This window comes from Rhincodon typus, chromosome 23 (assembly GCF_021869965.1).
Source record: "Rhincodon typus isolate 14 chromosome 23, sRhiTyp1.1, whole genome shotgun sequence".
Classification (NCBI taxonomy): Eukaryota; Metazoa; Chordata; class Chondrichthyes; order Orectolobiformes; family Rhincodontidae; genus Rhincodon; species Rhincodon typus.
Window position 1 is genome coordinate 24,919,024 of NC_063354.1, and position 18,659 is coordinate 24,937,682.

The 18,659-nt window shown below is 39.6% G+C and overlaps 1 protein-coding gene across 1 annotated transcript in view; it reads right to left on the minus strand.

Annotated features, from left to right (window-relative positions):
• The window catches only part of LOC109911752 (alpha-1,6-mannosylglycoprotein 6-beta-N-acetylglucosaminyltransferase B), an 828,291-nt gene that overhangs the window by 381,989 nt on the left and 427,643 nt on the right, over positions 1-18,659 (minus strand). The window contains 1 exon segment of the mRNA XM_048610932.1: positions 15,034-15,107. Within this exon segment, the coding sequence (XP_048466889.1) occupies positions 15,034-15,107 (74 nt within the window).

Here is an 18,659-nt window from a genome sequence, read left to right on the forward strand (position 1 = left end):
AGTGGTGAGGTGTCCTGAGTCAGGGTGAAGGCAGTACAGAGGTAATGCAAGATTTGTAATTTTGTTTTGGATTGGGATGGGAGAGAGCGATTGAGGAAACATGCTACATGCAGTGGTGGCAAAGCATGAGCCTTAGTGGGACAGTGTTCAATGGCAGTGATAGAGTGAGTGTATGTTGGCAGAGAGAGGATGGTGGCACTAATATAGGTGGAGCAGAGAAAGTCATTCACCTTCTTGAGGCACTGCTGGGCACTCTTCACACTGACTAGAGTGTCAACCTTGGACAGGGCTGGCACAGCTTGATGTCATGACCTTCTCTGCCAGTTCTGGAGGAAGAAGATGCCCCCCACCCCCCAAAGCACTCTGTCTCCCAGGGCCTCCAGATCCTTATCCCTAACACAGGCATCAATTTCCCTTGACAACAAGATGCAGGGCTGGATGAACACAGCAGGCCAAGCAGCATCATAGGAGCAGAGAGGCTGACGTTTCGGGCCTAGACCCTTCATCAGAAAAGGGGGAGGGGAAGGGGGTTCTGAAATAAATAGGGAGAGAGTGGGAGGCGGATAGAAGAGGGATAGAGGAGAGGATAGGTGGAGAGGAAACAAACAGGTCGAAGAGGCGGGGATGGAGCCAGTAAAGGTGAGTATAGGTAGGGAGTTAGGAAGGGGATAGGTCAGTTCAGGGAGGACGGACAGGTCAAGGGGGCGGGATGAGGTTGGTCGGTAGGAGATGGAGGTGCGGCTTGAGGTGGGAGGAGGGGATAGGTGGGAGGAAGAACAGGTTAGGGAGGCAGGGACGAGCTGGACTGGTTTTGGGATGCGGTAGGAGGAGGGGAGATTTTGAAACTTGTCTGCTACATCTATACCAAAAGACGCAAATCGTGCAGGGCAGCACATGGCAGCAAGCACTTTACCAGGTGCATGATGGCCTTTTAAAAGATAGCACTGGCTCTAGTGATCCTGGGACATCCCAGCAGTGGTAAGTACTTCTGCCTACAGTGAGTGGGTGAATTGGGCTAGTATTGGACAAACGGGACACCATGCAGGCATGATGCCTCATTAATGAGGTGGATTTGGAACAATAGTGTGAGAAAACCCCCTAGTATGTGCAGAGAGAAACCCTCCATGAAACTAAATGAAAATCTCAATTAGCCAATTTCTGTAAAATTCAACCCATTCTTTTCATCACAACAATTTGAAATGCATAATAAAATTAAACTTCAATTTCCACTATATTAATTTTCTTCCTATTTTCTAAACTTGAAATAATCACAACTATTCTTTAATAGCTTACTTACTGTGCTAATATTCAGAATTATTTATTGTTTTTCCTAATATCCCTGAAATGTTTTCCAATCTTTATTTTACATATCATCCATTCTTCCTCATTTCCTCTTTCAGAACAATATTTAGAAATATTTCACTATTTTATACATTATTATTTGAATACCCTACAATAAAATAATTAATACAATGTAAAATGACAAAATGTCTTCTACACTGGTAGTGCAGATTGTAAGTCAGCAGTGCTAGGTGTGTGCACATATGTTAACAAACTGAAGACCGACTGGAAGATTTTAAAAATGCCAAAGAAAGCGTGTGTTTGCTCAACTAATCAGTATATTTAATGAGAAATGCACAATTGATCATTGTTATTTGTTACACCATAAGGATTTGGCTACTTACTTTTTGGTTTTCTTCTTTTGTTATTAAATATGCTCATTACTTTTCGTGTAATTCTCTTCCCCATGTTAAATCTAGCTGGACACCACAATATATTTATGTTCCCATTATAATCTTCGTAATTGAGCTCAACTGTTTTCAGTTTACACTTGTGGAATTACAATTTTCCAGGCAGGCCTGTTAGTGTTACCAATTTGTTTCAACATGTACACAGCACAGCCTATATTTAATTGTTTCAATGTATTTGGATTAGTGCTACTGTTTCATGAAACAAGGACATTCAATGGTGCTATATGGACTGCAGGATTTAGTACAATACAATACAGGTCATGCTGTGTAGTGATTTAACTGGAAAATGTGCACCACATTTGATGACTACATTGCTGCAATTGTACAGACAGAAGAACGCCATATGCTACAAACAGAAATTGCTTGAACTCTGGATACAGGAAAGGCCAGATATTAATTGTATGAAGTGGATGGATTGCCTGCCATGGAGTAATTATGTGTCTTGAATAAAGGAACGGTCTGGCAGTAATTGTATACCCTGAATAAATTACCTACATTATAGAAGTTATGTACCCTGCAGCAACAAAGCAGAAACATGAGGTTTAAGTTGTCCCATTAGGTTTCCTAGATCTGGTGTACAGTGAACTGAAGAGAATAGATGAAGTACTAATTTCACCTGCAAGTGATTGGCCTTAGAGGTGACAAGCAGAAAATAATTGGTTGTGATAAATATAGAATTACATTTAAAGTAAAGCTTATACATAAAGATCAATTGCACAGAGTTCCATCATCAACTATGTAGCAATGCAGGATAAAGTTTGACAAACCATATATTGCACGATACAAGTCCAGCAGGGAGGGAGAAAATAGGAAGAAATAATGCTGTCTGCATAGCAAATTGAAACAAAATCTGCATCTTTCTATAACTAAATAAGTTACGTTTTAATCTTTGGAATTGTAAATTGCCATAGCTTTCTTGCTATCTTTATATATAATAAAACTGCAATCAATTGCAGTTATTGACTCATTGAAGGAGGTGCACTCCAGAACAAAAGAGAAAAAATATTGTTCACTCTGAAATAACAATGCCCAAATAGCTTAAAATAGTCAAAATCAAGTACATGAGGAAAAAATAGGATTGTCTCAGGATGCTAAGTTTTGCTGATTAAAATGATGGAATAGTAAGCTAAATTGTCACAGCAAATGCCTTATTACAATAAACATGAGCCAAATTGAAGCTGGAGAGGAATTAATAATATATGAATGTTCAAACCTTCTCACTACACCAAAACTCTGTGCATAGATAAAAACCACTCTGAAATTATCATTGACACAGGCAGCAGACTTAATCATATGTGACCAGTTTATCTGCATATTCCTTTATCTTTCTTTGCTTCAGCCATCTACATTTGCAAATGTTGGCATGTTCTCTTGAACAAAAGTACCGAGGCAAATGAACGAAAGCTAATGGTTAGGAAGATGCTTCCCACTGATTGAACAGACAAAACATTCTTCATGCATGAAAGATATTACACAAAACAAAAAACAATAATCTTCTAGTGGTTAAATGGGATCCTATTAAATTAGATGTATGGATGGCTTAGTTTTTTTCTTCTCATGGGAAATGTCTGGCTTTCTCACCAATGAATATATAACTGAAATCGCAATATCCAAATCTGGAATTGCAAATACTTCTCATCCCTCATCAAAGAATATTAACAATGATTTGCATTTGTATAGCATGCTTAACATAATAAAATATCTCAATGTGCTATACAGGAGCACTACAAAACAAAATTTGACCACATAAGGTAATATTGGGTTAGATGGTAAAAAGCTTGGCAAAAGAGGTGAGTTTTTTTAAAGGATCACCTTATGAAAGGAAAGAGAGGTGAGGAGGTGGAGCTGTAGGGATGCAGTTCTTGAGATTAAAAGTATAGGCCGCAGAAAGTACAGGTTCTATCGGTGAAGTGAATAAAATCTGGAATGCTCAAGAGGCCAAAATTCATTGAATGCAGAGATCAAGGAAATTTGTAGGGCTGAATGAGGTTACAGAGTTGGGGAGAAATAAGGTCACACAGCGATTTGAAAATATGATGAAAATTTTAATATCGAGGCACTGCTTGACTGAAAATCAAGGAGCATATTGAAACATTCATGAAAGACGCATCAAACAAGACCCTATTGTAGATTGTGTGCTTGACAAAAGGAGAGGAGGAAATAATTGTTCTCTTGGGGCAACAGAACTGTCTTATATTTACATGATTGGTGCATTGTGACATTGTTATGCTCAAGAACCATAGTGATATTGGCAAAGTGAGTTATACATCCAATATACAAGTTGTACACATAAATTGTGGACTTGTTAAAATAGCTGTAAAGATACCCACAAGGGTTTTACAAAGGTGGCCATCCTATTTAAAATTCCATGCAATGATTTTGGATTTATTGTGAAACAATTATCTTCTGGTTCAAAGTTTATAAGCTACTAGATAAGGAAACATAATAACCAACTAACTGAGAAGCAGTAAATTTGTCTGAGCCCTGTATGAGTAGAATAAAAAGGCAGGCTATTTAAAGTCTTATTTATTAAGACTACTTATTTATTTTCTGCTTATGAATTATTCTATACATTGTAAACATATGGAGATCAAATGTAAAATATCAATGAGTAATTGCCATTTAACAGTTAAATCTGGTTCTTGAAACATAAAACTCTAATTAACTATGATTTTCTCGGGTTTATTCAACTTCATCACACAGATTTTCATGATGGCTTTGCCGTCAAACTCAATGGCCTTTAATGATTACAAATACTTGCAATTTTACTCTGAAACATTACCAAAATATATTTTTACTCTTTATTAAAGCATAATTTTTATGGATTTCAGTTTTACTTAAGTTTCGATTGATACAAAAGTGGGTATGTATTTGTATACTTAATTTGAAGTAGTGGCTATTGCACTATATTACTATTCATTAGGAGGAACAAACCAGTAATAAATTGTCCTCAAAATCCCATTCTCTTGGCATTTGTGACTCTATATCATATAGTAAATTGTTTTAAAATGATGTTTAACATTGGTGAGTCCATTTTTATTCATTTGAGAAAAGAAACCTTTTCTCTTTTATACTGTGTCAATCTTAAACTTTAAGATCTTGTATTTCTGACCTCAAAAAAACTGATCAAGAAGATATGGTTATTTCTTTGTTGTGGATTTGTCCTTTGCCTCTGTCAGTTTGAATCTGCCAACAAGTCATTGAGATCATCAAGCCCCCAATGATGTCTACAAGCAGGGTTAGCAGTTCATCACATTTAGTTAGTGAGCAAGAAGAGAGCAAAATGCACTGGAAGTTTCACTTTTAATTGCAATTTTGCGGAGGCAAAAATAAATGATCAGGATGTGTACATGAGATTAAGTTAGAAACTTAAATATCGTATGTACATGTTTTAAAAGTTGTTAGTCATGTGTATTTTTATTACAAATGGGGTATTTGACATTCTATAAATGTATTTACTACACTGTTGAAAGCCTAGTTGTACTTCATTCAACAAAGTATAGCTTTGAAATGTTTATGCAATGAAACTAATAGGGTAAAATGCATGTTCACATTGGTTTAGCAATTTCTAAGTACTCATGGGGTGGTTGAGTGGTGGGAAGGACTTGAATGCCACAAACTAATGGGAGGTGACTTAAGGATTTCTGCATTTAAGTGCACATATGTGGATTCCAGGGCTGCTGTCAGTTCCAGAATAATAATGGCAGGGAAGATTGACAATTTAATTGTCATTGACATCATCAAATCCAGACCACTGCCTTAGAACATCCTCTCAGCCTTAATAACTGGACCAGTACCTGATCTCAGCAATATTTGATTTTCACCAGTGTGACACTACCAGTTTGCTATCAGTGAGGTGCTTTCTCTTGCTGTGCAGCAGACCTAAGCTGGCATGATGTAAAAGAAGACCAAAGCTCAACCTGGGACTGCAGTGAAGTAATACAGTTTTACACTGAATGCAACACTTGCGGTGAAAACAAACCTTAAGATTGCCCATAATTGTAAACAAATTTGTCAATTTTGGACTGTAGTCTCAATGAATAAGAAATAGGGTTGAGATTAAGAAATCATGTTCTACATTGGACCACTAACTGACAGAAAGAGAACATTTTTATTGCTGTCAGTCTGGGTTAGGTTTGAACTTAGTTAAGAGACCTGACATTGTGTTAACCCACTGCGCTAACTTTGAAATGTTCAATGTTATATCTTTTAAGTTGCTTGAAATGTCAGTTTCCTTGAGAAGGAATTCAACTAAACCTTTCAGCAATAGGTTGAACTGTGATGTACCACAGGCATCATGCTGTTTGTTGTGTACATTAACAGCCTGGATGTGAATGAAGAAAGTCTAATTAGCAAGTTTGCAGATGACACAAAAATTGGGAGCGTTGTTGATACTGGGGAGGATGGTATCAGGCTACAGTCAGATCAGCTGGTAAATGGAATTTTATCCTGATAAGTGTAAGGTGATTCATTTCAGGAGATCTAATTAGGGAAGGATATACACAAAAAAAAATGAGGACAATAAATAAAGGCACCTGTCCATAGATCCCTGAAGGTGTCAGCACAGGTTGGTGAAGATGGCATATGAGATGCTTGCGCCCATTAGGCAGGGCACAGATTATAGGAGCAAGACAGTCTTGTTACATCTTTATAAAACACTGGTGAGGCCACAGATGGAATACTGTACACAATTCTGATCGCTACACTTTCGGAAATATGTGATTGCATTGGAGAGGGTGGAGAGAAGGTTCATCAGGATGTTGCCAGGGATGAAGAGTCTCAGTTATGAGGGACTGGATAGGCTGGGCTTGTTTTCCTTGGAGCAGAGGAGGCTGAGGAGGGATCTGATTGAGGTATATAAAATTATCAGAGGCATAGACAGAGTAGGTTGTGAGAATCTCTTCCCCATGGCAGATGCGTCTAAGACCAGAGTATGTAAGTTTAAGGTAAGGAACAAGTGTTTTAGAGGAGATCTGAGACTAAAACGTTTTCACCCAGAGTGTAGTAGATATATGGTACGTATCGCATGGGAGGGTGGTGGAGGCAGGTACTCTCTCAACGTTCAAGAAGTATCCGGATTAGTAATTAAAATGCCGGGGTGCAGTAGGCTAGGGACAAAGTATAGGTAAATGGGATTAGTGCAGTTTGATGTTTGTTGGTTGGCACAAACATGATTGGCCAAAGGACCTGCTTCTATGTTGTATCATTCTATAACTCAATGATACTTATCGTAATGATCATTGTGTACTATTGGTGATAGCTCTTAATTATTATACTTCATGCCACTCACAATTAACAGCCTCTGAGCATGACATTGCTGCTGATGAAACTATGCTTAAAAAGGTACTCAGGATGTCTATTTTCTCAATTGCTGAGTTAGGAGAGCTCTGTGTATGCTTGTAAAGAGCTTCCAAAGTGACACTTACATCAAATGACAGTCCACAATATACTTTAAGCATTGACAACAATTAACAGGGTCAGGCTGGTAGCAAAATTTAGTTGCAACCAATGTTGGACATGTTCAGTCTTAGAGCATCAATCGTCTTCCACAGTCATGGTTTACTGAAAGTGGTGCTTTCTAGATATTTTCTAATCAACCTGTTAATGATGCTGTTACACACCTCTGGAACAAGTGGGAGTTACATCCAGGTCTACTGGCTCAGAGGTAGGGATACTACACTGTACCACATTGTGCTTGACCTCAAACATTCATGACTCAGATCATGTAAATAAGTAGTGTTTTCTTTGTAAGGTTTCAATGTGATTGGAATATGGCTAAAAGAAAGGTAGGAATGGCACCTTAATGTTCTGAGTAATAGGATATTCAGACAAGATAGTGGGGCAATTATAAAGGAGAGTCATTGCAATTTTGGTTAATGAAACAGGTAAAGGAGTGAGGAGGGATGATTTGCTTAGAAGGATGATCAACTCTAGCAATCTGAAGAACATAAAACGGCAATCACAGTGCTTGAAGTTTACCGCGATCTCTCAAATGGTTGAGAGGATGTGAGGGAAAATTTTTGAAAAATGCGAAAACAATAGGGCAGTAAAATCAGAAGACATGAACTTCCCAAATTTGAGTTAAGACATGGATCGTGCAGGTTCCGAAAATGCAGTCAGGAGAATACTTTTAGCTAGTATGTAGAAAGCAAAATAGGAGAAAGGACAGTTCTGGATTTAGATTTGGGCATGAGACTGGATAGGTGGAAAAGGATTCAGTCAGACAACATTTCAGTCGTACTTATTATAATTGAGTTAGATTTAGCACAGTTATGGAAAGGGAAAGATGAAGGACTGGTTTTTATGTGCCCCAACTGGGTGTGTTTTCAGTAATATAAGTCAAATGGATAAAAACCACCCTTCCTAACAGTCTCCAAGCTAACCCCCAAAGGATGGAGGGTGAGCAGGCACCAGATCAACAGTTTCCCAAGTGAATAAATAATTAAGGATCATTTGATCTTGTTACAAGTTCATTTTACCCTGATAATACACTAACCACACCAAAATATGACAAGAATAGATAGGTCACTTTCTTGAAGCAGTTCATAAATAGAAGGAAGAAAGGAGGGTACTATTTATTTCCATTGTGCATTGAAGCCATCCCCTAAAGATAGTACTCCACCTTCCTTCCAACTCAGCTGCCCTGAGAAATACTGTCTCCCCCAATGCTTGAATTCCTTTCACATCTCACTCCACTCCTTAAAATTTCCAAACACATCCCAACCCAATACATGCTCTTCACCTCACACTGGAATCCGTGTTTTGTTTACTTTTTCGTGCTTTGATTTTCTGCAAACATTTTGGGTCTGAAGTAAACATTAATTGTCGTAATTGACCCCTTTATTCTAAACTTCAACACAAATTGCCTCATTTAATGATCTCTGTGAGCAAATCAATCCTCCTCACTCTTATACCTGTATGTTTAGCCAACATTGCAATGTCTCTCATATTTCATTTCCCTCACTACCCTGCCTGAGTACTCTGTTGCTAGGAATGTTAACCTCCCATTCCTACATTTCTACCAATACTGAGTATACGGTGCTGCTGATATTGCTGGAGGTGGCAGAAGCTCCCATGGGTGCTGGTTCACAATTAGGCAATCTAGCCTGTTCTCAGATCCTTTATACCTGTGGAGTGGGTTTCTTTCTGGGGAAAATGTAGCCTGCCCACTTCTGTCCCAAAAGTAAAAATGGTCAAATGAGGAAAGACCAATTTTAATAAACTGAAATGTAATTTAGCAAAACTGAACTGCAAAATGTTACTCGAAGGAAAATCAATAACAGAGCAGTGGGATGCATTCAAGGCAGAGATAACGAGGTTTCAAAACAAATGCATTCTCTAAAAGGCAAAGGGTAGGACTCCCAAGTCCAGAGCTGCTTCCATGTCTTAAAGCATACAGGGTAAGATAAGGCAATAAACAAATTTCTTCTTTCAGGAAACCTGGAAGAGTATACAGACTGCAGAGGTGAAATTAAAAAGGAAATTTGACAAGCAAAGATGGGCATGAAAAGATCAAAGAAGCTCAACAGCAGCTTCATGACTATATTAAGGGTAAGGGAATAGTTAAGAAAAGAATAAACTCAATTACGGACCAGAACAATAACACATGTGGAGGTGGAATATGCAATCATGTTTCTTCATATATACTTTGCCTCTGTCTTTGCGATAATGAAGGTACTGTTATTAAGGAGGTGTGTGAAATGCTGGAAGAACAAACATAGTGAGGGAGGAAATATTAAGGTTCCTAGTGTAGTGATTGTAATGAGGTCAGCCTGGTAGACCTCATAGAATATGGATTCCATGATTAGGGCTGTTAATCTGGTACAGTCAGGGAGTACTGACTGACGGATAAGAACAGAGTGTCAGACATCTTGTTTAATCTGAGAGCTAGTTCTGAGAGGGCTGGATCAGTGTCAAGGATTTGCCACATGTAAAGAAAGGTTGATTTGGTGACAGGATACTGATTAATGTGGAGTTATTTCAATGGCGACATGAGAAAACCATGCTCCTGAAGAAATTTGCTTGCAATGGTCATCTTTGAGTTGGGGTAAGCATTTCTGGCATCATGCTGTTACTTGGGAAGCTTGACTCAATCAATCCTGCCGTCAAAGACTGGGCCAAGTATGTGGAAAGAATACATTATTTTTTCCTGGCAAATGACTCTGGAGTAAATTAAACGCAATGAGCAATTCTACTGACAGCTTATGGACCCACAGCATTTGCAGTTATCAGGAGCCTACTTTCTCTGAGGTACAAGATATTGAAACCTTTCAGGAGTTGCTGGATTTAGTAAAGGAATATTACAAACCAAGCCTCCTCTAATTCTGAGATGCTATCCATTTTACTCGGCAATTTGAGAACCAGGGGAATCTGTATCGGGATTTTTGACAAGATAAGAAGACTAGCAGAGGAATGCAACTTTCGTTTAACCCTTAATGAGATGCTATAGATCATTTGGCATGTCGTGTTAATGATGTAACTATGCAAAAGCACCTACTTGCTGGAGCTCAACTGGACTTCAAACAGCCACTACAACTGGCTTTATCGTTGGTAAATGCAACAAGTGGAGTATATGAGTTGCAGTGTATTCCAATGGAAGTGGACACCTCACCAGTCTGACTGTTCTTGGGGAACACCATTTGAGTTAAAGTAATTGCATAGCCTCAGTCAGGACATATCCTGAACAGAGGGACTCTTGGTCAGCCCAAAACAAAACCCCAAAACAAAGCCTAGCCTCAGCCAAACAATCAAAATTTTCTTCAGGATCCAGGCTGGCAAGCCATTGTAGTTGTTGCTGGAATGTAGACTCAAGACAGCAAAAGAGTCCGACTCGACTTAAATTGAGTAAATGAACTCATAGGCCGGTATCCAGGAGAGAGCATACCCTGGAAAGTCCATCCACATCTGGTTTGGGAAGTGTTAAATTGCTCAACAACATCCATATCAGAACCAATCTAAATAAACACCTGGTTAAATGGCCACCTGGTTCTAAAGGAGGTTGATACCAGTGCAGCGTTTCAGTGATCACAGAACCAAACGTTAACAAAATTCACTCTGGACTCCAATTCTTAATTTGTGTAAGATCTCGGCTATACTTAGAACCTATGCCGAGGAATGTTTACAGTTTAAGGGTACAACTTCAGCTCTGGACTATTATGAGAAGCAGCTGGTTCAGTTACCACTGGCTGTAGTAAAAGGCTCAGGCCCAAGCTTGATGGGGCGAAATTGACATTGAGAAAGATTCACCTAGATTGGCTCAACATTTTTTGGTTAGAAAATGGTGATGAGTGAAGTCCTAATAAATACCCAGATGGTTTTCAGGAAGATCCAGAGACTATCAAGAGAGGCAAGGCCACCTTGCCTGTTGACCAGGAAACAACTCCACCATTTTGCATAGCCTGCCAAGTGCCATTTGCCTTACGAGCAAAAGTAGAGACAGAAATCAGAATGCTGGAAAGCAAAGAAATCATCAAATCATTCCAGTTTTATCATTCCAGTTTGCAGAATGGGTAGCACCAATCATACCGAATGTGAAGCCCAACAGGTTGGTTTGCCTTTGTGGGGATTTTAAACAAATGGTAAACTTTTTTTCCAGCTGGATAAATACCCAATCCCTCACATAGAGGATTTATACACAAAGCTGGCAGGGGTTCTATCCTTTACGAAGCTGGACATGAGCCATGTCTACTTGCAATTGTGGTTAGATGAGGATTCCCAGAAGTATGCTACAATTAATAGAACATAAGGGTTTGTACCAAAATACAATACTGCCATTTGGGGTATCATCAGCGTATGCAATTTTTCAGCGGATAATGGAGAACATTTTACAAGGTCTACCCCAGGTCACCATTTATATAGATGATGTGCTAGTAATAAGGACAACCAATAAGGAGCACTTAGAACTTCGACATAAACAGATGTTTCTCCCAGGTGGGCGTATGCCTTAGACGGGAATGATGAGTATCCCAGGCACCCCAAGTGACCTACTTGGGCTACAGAGTTGACAAGACTGGTTTACACCCGTTAGAAGATAAAGTGAGTGTAATCAAAGGTCCCCCGGCTCCGACGTCTGTACTAGACTTTAGGTCTTTCTCTGGGTCAGTGAACTATTACGGAAAGTTCTTACATAAGCTGGCCTCCAGCTGGCACCTTTGCATCACTCTTAAAAAAGGGTCAGCCTTGGAAATGGTCACGTAGCCAAGCCATAGCTTTCAGAGCAGTGAGGAAACAGCTATCATCTTCTAAGGTGTTGGCAAACTATGATCCTCAGCAAGATCTGGTTTTGCCATGTGATGCCTCCCCGTATAGCATCATGGTAATATTAGTTCGTAAAAAGCCCAATGGAGACGAATGCCCAATAATCTATGCATCCAGGAGATCAGCTAGTGCAGAGCGTAAATATGCATAGATAGAGAAGAAAGGCTTGGTGGTCATATTTAGAGTTAGAAAGTTCCACCAATACTTTTACAAGACTCCAAGTAGCATCTGCAGATGCATTGAGCTGCCTCCTGCTGATGGATACACCACCGCCACTGGAAGAGTCCATAATGGTTTTAAATTTCAGTCACAGCTGGCAATATTGGACTTCGCACATAGAAAAATCCGGTCCTAGCTAACTGAAACAGCTGGTGGCGATGGGGGAAACCAAAGTCACAACCAAAACTGAAACCTTTTTGGACCCGGAGAGACCAGATCACCATTAAGGATGTCGTATTATTATGGGGAGCTAGAGTGATTGTCCCAAGCACAGGTTGCCGAGAAAACTGGCTGAATTCCACCAGGGTCATCTAGCTGTTTCCAAAATGAAGCTGTCGGTGAGAAGTTATGCCTGATGGTCAGGATTGGACGCAGACACAGCCACATTGGTGGGCCTGTACTGAGAATGTCAACAAGCACAAAGATTACCATCAGCAGTGCCCCCACATTCATGGAAAGACCAGATAAAACCTGGACTCAGTTACATGTCCACTATGCAGTTCCTTTCAGGGCTCAATACTTTTAATCATTATGGATGTCCATTCAAAGTGGTTGGATGCGCATAGTGTTCATTCATCAAACATGGGGAGGACGATAGAAAAACTGTGCGCATCTTTTGCAATACACAGACTCCTGAAAGTGTTGACCATAGATAATGGACCATCGTTTACTAGCAGGGAATTTGAGTATTTCCTAAAGTTGAATGGCATTCGACATATAAGAACAGCTCCATACCATCCATCATCCAATGATTTGGCAGAAAGAGCATTCCAAACTTTGAAAGCAGGCGGTCTAGGCCCGAAACGTCAGCCTCTCTGCTCCTATGATGCTGCTTGGCCTGCTGTGTTCATCCAGCCCTGCACCTTGTTGTCTCGGATTCTCCAGCATCTGCAGTTCCTACTATCTCTTAAAGAAACAGCTGACAGCTTCACTAGGTACCAAACTGTCCAGTTTCCTATTTGATTAAGAACCATCCCTCATGCAACTACAGGGATAGCCCCAGCAGAGTTGCTAACAGACAGAAGACTCCGCACCAGGTTAAATCTGATCTTCCTGGATCTGGGGAAAGGGTGAAATGGCATCAGGAATGCCAAACCAGACACAAGGCTCCGCTAATCGAGAGAAACAATTTACTTCAGGGGACAAAGTTTGGCGTAGGGACCACAGGAATGGCGCAGCATGGGTAAGTGACACGGTCGATGTGAGGACAGGCCCAGTGACGTATAAAGTTCGGGTAGGTGCGATGGTCCTGAACAAGCATGTAGACCATATGAAAGCTGCAAAATTGCAATCAGGAGGCAGGCACAAAACATGCCCGGCTCCTCGGAACAGTCGGAAAGACTGGCACAACCTGTGGGTTCTCCATCCCTGTCCAGCTTTGAGGAGACCTTGGAATCTGAAATCGTCACTGCCTTAATGCTTTTGCCACTGAAGAAGAGAATGAACTTCTTCCAAGATACTCTGGGTGCAAGAGGTAAGCTACTGTGCTTTACTTGCCTCCTGCATCCGAGGCAGAGTCAGAAGAACCTGACCTGATGCTAAAACACCCCTGCATGCGCTACAGCAAAAGGAATCACCCTATGTCTTCAGACTCAGAGGGGGAGGGATATAATGACTGTACTGAAGTCAGCAAGGTGGGCCTAATTGAATATGAGTCCCTGATTAATGTTGTTAATGTGGTCCAATCATGGAATCGCAGCTGATATAAAAACTGGAATGACAGACATCCTGTCACTCTGGGAGATGGCTCTGAGGAAGCTGCATCAGTGTCAAGGACTTTCCACATGTGAATAAAGGGTGACTTGATGACAAGATACCAGCCTCTGTGGAGTTATTTCACTTCGCATTTTTGAAAGTATAGGAAGTGTCAGTGCTCAATGAATTATATCACAGGCTGTTTGGATAAGCAAGGCAGGAAATAATAGGAGCTCTGGCCATAATACTGAAGTAAATTGTTTCTCTCGATTAGCGGAGTCTTGTGTCTGGTTTGGCATTCCTGATGCCATTTCACCCTTTCCCTCAGATCTGGGAAGATCAGATTTAACCTGGTGCGGAGTCTTCTATCCGTTAGCAACTCTGCTGGGGCTATCCCTGTAGCTGCATGAGGGATGGTTCTTAATCAAATAGGAAACTGGACAGTTTGGTACCTAGTGAAGGCGTTTCTTTAATACTCCAGCTACAGGTGCGGAGCTGAAAATCAGGAAGACTTCTGACATTCTCTCATTGTTTAGAACTGGAGAAAGGGATATATTAACTTTAGAAACAAATTAACCTAACCATGATGTTGGCTAAATAATTGGGAAAAGAAAGTGACAATATTAATCAGCGTTTGAAAAGACATAAATTAATCAAGGACGATTTGCATGGATTTTAAACAGAAGGTGATAGCTCTAATTGCTACAAAGTAATTACTAAGACCTTGAAAATTTGCTTTTAAAAACATGGAGTTTCATTTGCTCATGTTTTAATTATTGCTTCACATTTTAAGAACTCATGCTTTATTTTACTTTTGCTACCTCTCACTTAACCCATCTTTCTTATCCTGTTTATTTTGGTTTCTGTACATGATTGTACACAAGTCATTCTGTTGCAGTCAGTTTTTGCTCATTCTGGTCAACTACAGAAGTAAAACCACATTTGCAGAATGGTGCAGTGTTTATTCCTGGTTCAAACAAAAATGATGCAGGATATTTTGATTGTTCACTTTAATTTCAGACCTCTGGAAATTTTGCATCAATTGTAGACTCACCCTTCATAAGCAACATAGATAAATAATTTAAAGGGGAACAGAGCATTGATTACTCACCTCAATCTTCCCAAGGCAGTCAGGAAAATTCGGATCTTTGGGAATCTCACATTGGCTGCTGTCCTTTCCTCTGGCTGTGTGGTGTCAACAGTTTAAAGAAAATACAAAATAAAAAGTAGATTAGAATTTTCAGTTATATTGCAATTCAGCTTGCAGAATACAATTGTTAATTCCACTCTTTAGATTGAGTTGGAAGTTACAAACAATTAAGTGTAATTATTTTCAAAGGTGGTTCTATGTTAGAAAGATTTGTTGCTTTCCTTAACTCACTTTCAGATCTATCATGCATTTCTTTCACATGTTCACCAGGTTTATCCCATGTCTCTTATGTCATCTCATTATCACTTCCCCAGTTCCCCAATTTTCCTTTATGCATTTCAACCTTTATGATGTCAGTACAATGATCCTTTGTGTAGATTGCTTCTAATGTAACTCTGTGTAAACCTGCACTAATGAAGAAGGCAAGTGACAGGGCTGTGAGTTCATTAAGAGGCTGTCCCAGGTAAGTTTTTGTTCAATTTTCATGGTGACTACAGATTTTAGCAGTAATTGGCCTTTACACTAGCTACATGTAGGTGTGAATTATGGAGTAGAAACATTAAGAATTTAAAAGTAAAATTGTTTCCCTCCCTCACAGTTTATCATTCAATGCTGTAGCATGAATTGTATTTGTATTCCATCAGGTGAGTTATGACAGTGCTATTGTTAGATGCTGTAGCTACTCCTTAAAATGACATGTTTGTCTGATTATTACTTATGCCAAATGGAAAACTGTCAATTAAAAAATGCCTTATAAATGTGGAATACTCTTCAGATGAATTGAAATGGATAAACAATACAGTCTATTATTGAGACGATAGCTAGAATGATGTTCAAGTGTAAATATTTGCACTTTTCCCATTGCTTTTATGCATTTGGTCTAGATATCTATTGAGATAACAATTCTGAAGATCATTTCATTACTCAGATTTTTATAGACTCTTGACAGTAATCCTTTTGCTTCATCATGTTACTGAATTAACTCCACAGAGGCTGGTATCCCGAAACCAAGTCAGCCTTTATTCACATGTGGAAAATCCTTGACACTCATCCCTTATAGCCAACTCTCAGAGTGACAGCATGTCTGACACTCCAGTTTTTATCTGTCAGCTAGGGTTCCATGATTGGACCAGATTGACAGTCCCAATCAGGGAACTCATATTCTTTGAGGTCCACCAGGCTGGCCTCGTTACAATCACTGCAGCTATAATTTCTTAACATTGTTTACACCACTCGTTTGAACAGTCTATTTACTCAAGTGCTTTTATCGTATATTAGGCTGCTAAAATTGAGCTGTAAGTTCTGTTCATAAAGTGGATGAGAGAGGTGAGGGGTGAGGGGTGAGTTGGGTGATGTGGATAAGGGAGTGAGAGGGAAGGAGGTGAGTGTGAAGGGATGACAGTGAGTGGGGTAAGGGTGTGTATGTGTGTCTATGCGGGTGGGGGGCGTTATGGTGTGACAGTGAAGGTTTGAGAGTAAGAGGGGAGGGTGAGGGAATAACAGTGAGGGGTTGGGTTAAGTGTTTGAGATGTTAACAATGAAGGATGAGGGTTTCAGTATAAGGGGGTTTAAAATGATCAGAATGTTCAACTGTACCTAGGTGAGTGACTGATCACTTTGGAAGCAATAGATCAAGGCTTTTGGGGAATGGGAAGTGAGTTTTTTTGAGGTGTCTTATCTGGGCCCAGCTTCCCCTCCCACCCCCAGCCACTAGGCTCCTAGACTCCTGAACGATCCTGGCTGCTAGCAGTCTTGAGGCAGAGGGAGCATCATAATGATGAGATTAGTTCTGTCTCCAATTCCCAATCCAATAATAAAATATGGCCCAGCATCTTTGTTTCACTCGCCACCGATGCTGCCCATCCGCCTGGCTGATTACCAGCATTTTCTGTTGACATTTTAGATTTCTAGCATTTGTCTTAGCAAGAAATTAATTTTTAAAAATCAGTAATCATCCCATTAACGATATTTTTTTTCAAAAAAGGCGCTTTCCAATTATCAAACTAACGAAGGAAAAGTTATAAATGTTGTTTCTGCTTTGAGCACTATTAGCAATGCTGGCCCATTCTTGCTCCTGATATCATGTTACCTCAGTTATCATGCGTCAATGATTTAGTAAGAAGTTGGACTCTGCATAGCTTGGAGCTTCTTGTAATGTATCCTTACCATCACGTACAGTGAACAACAATGAACAGTTACTAAGATGTTTGGCCTGAGCTTGGGTCAAGACACAAAAACACAATCAAGTGTGCTGAACATTCCTGATGAAAAGCATTTCTTCCTCTAGGTTTCCACCAAACCATATCTATATATCACTGTAACAAAAGATTTGTCACATCCTATTACAATCAAACAACATATAGAATCCCTACAGTGTGAAAGGAGACCATTCAGCCCATCAAGTCAACACCAACCCAATCCCTGCATTTCCCATATAACCTGCACAATATGGGTATTTAACATAGCTAATCCATTTTACCTCCACATCTTTGAACTATGAGAGGAAACCTGAGCACCCGGAGGAAACCCACACAAACTCCACACAGGCTGTCACCTGAGGATGGAATCGAACCCAGGTCCCTAGCGCTGTGAGGTAGTATTGCTAACCACTGAGCCATTGTTCTGCTTCTTCAAACATAAGCTTAGAATTTGCTATCACAAAAAATAAGCATTTTAAGTGATTTGCAAAATAATCAAATAGGATCTTGCAAAAAACCTTTTGATCATACAGTGATTTGTTTAAGTTTTGAATGCATTAAGTGGTGGCATAGGCAGGTTCAGATCAGATAGTCAAGACAGCATTAGATGATTATTTGAATAGAAACAATGTGCAAATGTTTCAGGCACTAAGTCAATTTTCATTTGGAGAGCTTGTGTAGACATGATGGGCCAAATGGTCTTCTAGGCTGTCACAATTTTGTAATTCTGTGGCACTAGAGCATTATCTGTGAATTACGAAGATATTCCCAGTTAGATTGGAATTCATTAGTGAGTGCCTTAAGTTAAAGCAAAAGCTTTTCAAAATAGTGTCAAAATAATATTTTCAAAATACGGTTGCAGCAGTATACCTATTTTTCTAATCAATCTGTTCAGAGATGTTATTACACACCTCTGGAGCAGGTAGGTCTTGAACCCAGGCCTCTCTATCCAGGGGTAGGGATACTGCCACTGCGCCGCAAGTGTGCAGCAGTATATAGACATACATATTTTATTTATAGTTGTTGTATTCATAATATGACACAGATAAAAAAGATACGTTTGCTGTACAAATTTAGCAATTTGCAAACTGAGTATTCTGTTCTAGGGTATTTCTTTCCCTCTGAGAGAAGAACAAACAGACAATTTCATATTCCTAACTTAAAGCACTCCTTACAGCTTTGTATTTTTTTTAGAAATGGTCCATTATTTGTCATTGTTCAAGAATTATTTGTTGTCAGTCAATGTTAAAATATAAATCATATATTCAATTTACTACCAGACAAGTTAATAGTTTAACGAACTCTAGCAACAAACATCTTGCACAATAAATGGTGTATAAATGGTGTAATGTATGCTTTAAATACTTTGAAAACTGACGTGTAAATGCC